The 7,055-nt window shown below is 37.5% G+C and overlaps 1 protein-coding gene across 1 annotated transcript in view; it reads left to right on the top strand.

The window, feature by feature from the left end:
• Positions 1–391: 391 nt before the first annotated feature.
• GABRG2 (gamma-aminobutyric acid type A receptor subunit gamma2) overlaps positions 392–7,055 on the top strand; it is a gene marked incomplete at both ends in the record, with an annotated part of 66,100 nt that continues 59,436 nt past the window's right edge. Inside the window, one exon of the mRNA XM_079542434.1 lies at positions 392–498. Coding sequence (XP_079398560.1) covers positions 392–498 — 107 coding nt within the window. The remainder of the gene's footprint in view (positions 499–7,055) is intronic.

Genomic DNA, 7,055 nt, shown 5'->3' with positions numbered 1-7,055 from the left:
ATGTATGTGAGTAGTTCTGTAGATATGTGCATGTGTATGTGTTTCTCCTTCCCTTGACTGTTTTTATTCTGTGAGTGTCTATGTGTGTGTGTGTTTTTTCTGTTCTTTTCTCCCAATTATATTATTCCCCTGGATCGGGAAGCTGCTGCCTGCTGCCTGAGCTGACGTTTTTTGATTATATCTGCAAAGGGCTTGTGCAGATCTAATTTCTGCCCCCTGCATATTAATTCCCGCAGCTGGGAGCAATGTATCATCCCACTGACGGGACCTGGTAGGGAGGGGGGAGAACCACTACCAAAAAAAAAAAAAAAAAAAATTAAAGCAGGGGACGGATCCATCTGCAACCAAGAGGAAAGGGGAAAAAACAGGGTTGGGGGGGAGAGAGAAAGAGATGATTCCTTCAAATCCAACAAGCCTGGGGAGCACTGCACTCTTGAATCCTGCATTTTCTCTCAAAATGATGGTGTGGGCACTTGTGTTCATCTCTCTCATCCAGTGGTAAGATGTGCTTTCTGATTCTGTTTGTTGGGGGGGGGGGAGGGAGGGAGAGCTGGGGGGTGAAGATGCTGTTTGCAAATTTGCAGAGCCATAGTGAGAATGCCGGAGGTTTGTATAACGGCATTGCATTCATCTGTCTCCTAGAAGACTAGATCTTAGAATGTTTTATTTCTGTTACAATTGTGGTTGCTCTGAAACGAATGGGGAGGGTAAGCAGCGGGTGTGTGTGGCGATGGTACATGCCGGGTGTTTCATGGAATTTGATGCCATATTAATGAAGCCTTCTGTCTCTGAATTATTGTTTGCTAGAGTGCAAGGAGTTACAATACAGCTGTGTTTTGTGGGCAGATTGTCTGTGCCTTCATGTTTGTTTCCACCGAAGCAGCCGCATCATGGCTGTGCCCGGGCTCTGGGCTCAGAAGCACTGTAGTTTGCTCCATCTGCAAGGAGCCAGCGCGAGGATTTAGGACCAAGGACAGGGATGCAGATCTCTGCAACCCTCCCAAGGCAGGCAGTGGGGTGCTGCCCACATTTCCCGGTTTCTGAGATGCTTTTAATGCTGATGGAACAAGCAATGGGATGTAATAAAGCGTTTGCAAATCACACAGGCAGTTAGATTGGATGAATGTTTACAATAGCTTTTACCCCCACAGGCTGGCACATGTTGTGTTTGAAGATAACCTCTGCATGTTGCATGTGTGCAATGTAAACATGAATGTAAAGAGCCAAAAATTTATAGCAGAGGAAGAAGGAGTTTATATACGGATGGGCAGAAAGTGGATGGGGGGGGAGTGAGTAAAGCTGCAGTGCCAAGCATTACGCTGAACTAGGCATTCTTGCAAAAAATTGTGGACTGTGCATTTAACAGTTTGAAGGAGAAAGTAGCACTGCATTGCAAAGTACCTGGCCTTTTAAATGGTAATAGACTTTTCCTCACAGCTGCACAAGCCATGTTGTCATATATACATCATAGAAGTTAGAACCCACTACTTTTAATTTATTAATGCTGTATTCATACAGTCTCCTCATTCAAATTTACCTTCTTTCTTATCTCAGTTCTTTTCCCTGGACTAAAACGTGGCTTTACTCATTTTTCTTTCTGGTTTTTCTGTTTAAGAACAATTGAACTTTGTAGCTACTGGGGTAGGATTTTACTTTCAAGGAAAACAAAAGGCCAAAATTGATGGCCAGGAAAACTAAAGTTGCTGGTTTTTATGGTAACTTTCATCACATTAAGACAACTTTGTGAAGAATTTCTCTAAAGATACATGTAAAATGGATGAAAATTGAGTACACAGTGAAAGAAAACTTGGTGAGTCCACTAGGAGAAATACTTCATTATCAGAAGTAGGAAAAGCTTAAGGCTTGTCTGATTTTGTAAGAATTCCATAAGATTACTATGTGAATATAGCAATGGAAAATGAGGTTTTAGAGGATTTCAAGAAAGCACTTCACCTGAACAATGCTGAGGACTTCAGCTGAGGTGGCTAGACCTGTGCTTCTATGGCTCTGTGTGATTATTCCTTCTTTCCCATTGTTAAGCATTCAGGTTACACAAACACAGTCTCATTTTGCCATAAAACTTCCACCAAAATAATCCCTGATAGTTATTTCAACACACTTCCTTCTTTTCACTCGTCTTACAGATTGACGTAACCTTCAAGGAATTTTGCCAAAATTATTTCAAAAGCTTTAAAAGAAACTCTTTATAGTAGAAATTAAAGTTTCAGCTCAGAAAAGGGTTGTTTTCTGCTCATAATCATCTAATTGGCAAGATGGTTTCCTCTAACACCTTCTTTACATCATATTTTAAAGAAGAATAGCAGACAGAGAAGAAACATCATGTAAATATAGTTTAAGGGGAAAATTCTCCTACATGCTTTACAAAAATATTTTCAATGGATCAGCATGAAGATGTCCTAATTCTAATAATCGAAATACCTTTCTCCTCCTGTTGTGGAAGAAACTTCAGTGTTAGTTTTGGAAAGTCATGGACTGACAGTTATGAATGTTGATTTTAGATAGTGTTTCTTTATAGACATCATTCAGAAGCTAATTTTTTCATTCTTAAAATTCATCAAACAGTTCAGACGGAAGGGAACTTAATTGCAGTATGTGTCACTTATCTTGGACATTGAAATTCTTACAGACCTATGGAACTGAACACTAACATGTTCCGTGTTATGCGTGTGAACAAAAGTGTTGCTATAGTCAATATGTGCAAAAGTTTCAGTCTTTGCAGAATCTGATGGAAGTTACATAGATTAATACTGCGTATTTTCCCAATTCAATATAAAAAGATTATACTCTTGAGAAATTTATTGGAGAAAACCATTCAAGCACCACTGAAAACAATAAACCATGATTTCAATAATTTCAGAATAAATGTCCCATTACTGCACAGTAGCATATTACCTTTGCAGTAATTTAATATAATTAGTTTCATCACACCCGCACAGTACATCCCTATAATTGTGCACAGAAAAGTTCTAGGAAGCACTTCCTTCCATGTTTCATGATGTTTGTAACAAACTGCATAGAGTTTCCCCATAGTCCCATCACTCAAACACGTGCACCGCATTGTGCAGCCCACCCTCTTGACTGAAACACTCTTTTAGTGAAAATGAACCAAACAAAACTCCAAAGTTCTGTGCGCCAAAATCCTGTGTTTGAGAACAGGTTTTAAAAATGTACAGATAATACTTTAAGATTTGCATATATCAGTGTGGCGTTTAATTGGAACTAATATTTGATTAAACTTATCAAACATGCACTGAGTATTTAATGCTTATTGCATCTAATAGAGCTTGCTGACCAGCAAATGTTCAGACAGATTTAGAGCTATACCCTGCATACTGTTTACATGCAGGTTTTATTTGTTATTTTTGCACAGCCATTGGTTCTAACAAATTGTCAGCAAAATCACATGAGAATAGTACAGAGCAATGCCTAGATGTGAAATGTTGGACACTGACTACTTTTATTTTTCTTCTTATAAGTGCCCAAGTAGTGGAACAGCAATGTTTCTATGCTGCAACTAGATACCTAAAATTGAAAACTGTCAAGATTGGTCAGAAAAAACACAAGTCAGAAAATCATTTTAACACCAAAATATTTTGGTGTGTATGTGAATGTGCACATATTTGTTAGCATGGATATAAATAAAATTGTTCTTGCAAAGCACTAGCAGTGTCAGCTGGCTTCTTGTGCTGTGTGAGAAGTGATACAATAACAATGATTAAAAGGGGCATGAATATCCCTGAGCTGAACAGTCCTTTAGAATTACTGTAAAGATTGCTAACATCAGTTTGGTATTAATCTGGTAGATGTAGTCATTCATACACTAGCTTCCAATGCTTTCACACAGTGCACAGCACTTGTATTAAGCCAGAGGTCCTGCAGAAGTCACCAGGAGAGTTACTGGAATATGACATAGTTCAGCAAGACCGAGTTTCTCAACTAACAAGGAATGGTCCTTTCTAAAGAGGCATCAGGACAGAAAATGTGAATCTAGGTGCCATTAAATAGTGACTTGTCCATGCTACTGTGAAAGTGAAGATCTAGTGCTCACCAGCCTGTATAACACGGTGTTTATTTGAGCAGAGGTAAGACTGTCTGGACAGAGGACCTGAACTCTACTTGGAATAGTGGGGGGCAGCAAGGAGGGCAAAACTGCCTTTGAGTTTTTATAGCCATACTGTATTTCTGACTGCTATCAATCATCAGTTATAATGCCAGGATTCAAACTGTTTCAGAGAAGGAACGTGGACCATCTATGATTCTAATAGAGAGACTACAAAAAGCAATGACATAAGCTAGATTTGAAGAATTAAACAAGATTCTCCCTTGCTCATTACTGATATCTTGATGGGAGCGTAAAAAATAGTAGACATAATTTCCCTACTTGCACTTGGAAGTGTGGATTAAACCCTGTCACTAACTTCTGTTTTAGTGACTTATACCACTTAGCCATAACTTGCATGCTAAAATTAATTTATTACAAATTACTGTGATGAATATGCAAAGTAATATTAGAAAGCCTTTGAAAATCTGAGAAGCAAAACTTCCTAATAAAAATAACAACAAACTACAGAAAATATAGCCTTAGGAATGAATCTACTCATTAAATGTACCATTTCCCATACAGTTTGTATTACATATTTTCTCAGTGGCCATTCAAATCACAGCTTTGTGTCTTAAGTCTAAACTGATCTGGAAAAAAATATCTTGTTGATTTGGACTGTGGTCTTGTTTTCTTGTTTCTTGCTCAGTTGGCTGGTTGAGAAACTGTAACACTGCACAAAAAGTTAAAAGAGAAACCATCAGGAGCAAATGCATGAAAGGAAAGGAAGCACATATTTGGTCAAAGAAAACTCACTGCAAGTGTCAGTCCTGCGATGCTTAAACACTTTTGTACTCAAGTAATGACCACTTCTTGCTCCTACAAAGAACTGAGTTGTAAATTATGAATAAGGAGTAGGTAAAGCATTAGATATAGGTGAGAAACAACTGACACACATGCTTATAGGAAGGTTGATTTTTTCATATTTTCATCTCATATTTCTGCTGAGACTGTTCCAGCTCTGTCCTGCACCAGAGAGGTGTACTAGTTGATTTAAAGTTATCTCAGTACTTCGTAGCCCTTCTCATGTTATGCTCAGCTATAAAAGTTTTACACATTGCTAGATACCAATTTTATAATTTATAAATTTATAATACAGTTTTCATTTGATTGTTATTTGAAAACATACAACAAAATGACTGAAGTGCACTGTTGTCCTCTGCATCACCAGTGCAGCATAAACTGCTGCTTTACAAACTACTGTATGGCAGTGGAGAATACAATGCTAGCTAAAGGCTCCCTTAATACAGATTCAGACTTGCAATATATGCACACACACACAAAAGGACTGACTCAGGGAAGATAGAATTGAAAGTTTTGTTTGTTTTGATGCATCGTAGATTTATTGCATCATAAGTAAGGTTTGATTTTGCATTTTCAATTTCATTTCATTGCAGTGATGTCTCCTAAGAATTCAGCACTTTATTCTACATCTAATTCTGAACATCTCAGCAGCCTCATATAATGGACCTAGTTTAATCCTCTCAGCAGTGCTTGACCAAATGAAGTCAGTCTGCTGCTGAGAGAAAAGCCAGGACCTATTTGATGTGAAATGTTATTGCTAGTTATATTCAAGCTCAGAGCTGGGAATAACCCAAAGTTAACTTGTAGCTTAAAAGAATCTTCAGGAAGTGTTTCTTACACTTACAATGCTTTTACTCTTCACAAAAAGATCTCAACCTACATTCCTGCTAACTGATTTACAATAGCTACAAACAGGCTTTTTTTCTTCCAGGGTGAAATTTATTCCCAATAGAATATCAGCTTAAACTTAACACTGCACTTCTGCCCACAAACTATAACATAAATTGATCTGAAGTGGCACACAGGTCTTGTCCTGACCCTCTGGCCATAAAAGAATTTCTTCATTAAAGAGCAGGGATTGCTTTTGGTTAGAAATTCATTTATAACATACTATGCAACTATTTCAAGTGAGAAAATTATATATAAAACATATTTTTCATTTTATTCATTCAAAAAAGAATTTAAAAAGAGGGGGATTGTGGTTAGATATTTTCACAAGATCCGGCATCTGCCAACTTACTGAGACAAAGTGAAAGAGGGGTAAGGCAGTAGGTTGAAAACAGCTGTAGAGATAACAGTGAGGATTACAGTTAGTGTGATTCTGGGTTGGTTGTATAGTTGGGACAGGAAATTAATATGTGAACTTTGTCAGACTGAATATTGGGCATTCATTCTGGCACACAATGATATCCTCTTATTTATCTGAATGGATAATATTTTTAATGCAACTACTTTCATGAAAAGGAGGCTTTACTGCTGCTGAAAGCCATCACTGAGGAGAAGTAATTCAGTGACTGCATAAGCAGAGAAGAAATCTTGCAAACACCTTCCCATACAAATGACTGCCTCAGCTGCATAATGCTTTTTCATATGATGTTCTAAGCAACATCAAAAAAGTTCATGACAGAAGCAGCGCTTGTGTTCTCTTACATAAAAGGCACAGAGCACCTCAATAAATAATCACTGCTGTGTGAAAACTTAACAAAATGTTTTTCTTTCTAATCAGAAACTGCAAAGTCTAAAGTTTTATATAGAATCAAAACCAAGAAAAATACACCAAGGAGTATCAAAGTCAGTGGCAAGATTTCATTACAGGAAATCTCTAGCTGCATGTTTCTGAAAGCAGAGAGATTTTACTAGGGAAGAATTGCTATGTTCTTGCCACAGTTTTCACTCTTGTGCTACTGGCATATCAGATGCAAAATACATGACCTGATATATAGCTGATCTGACCCAGAGTAATCATTATTTTATCCTCATGCCTGCAAAGTGACGGCAGCTGATAGAAGTTCAGTAATTTATACAAGAATCTCAATTAAGCAAACAATTAAGTAAGAAAATCATTTATGTGTCATATTTTCTTCACTACAGAATCAGTTCTATTTTTTTTCAGATTTAGTTGAAGGACATT

This window comes from Tetrao urogallus (assembly GCF_951394365.1).
Source record: "Tetrao urogallus genome assembly, chromosome: 14".
Lineage (NCBI taxonomy): Eukaryota > Metazoa > Chordata > Aves > Galliformes > Phasianidae > Tetrao > Tetrao urogallus.
This window is presented reverse-complemented; position numbering and strand designations above follow the sequence as displayed.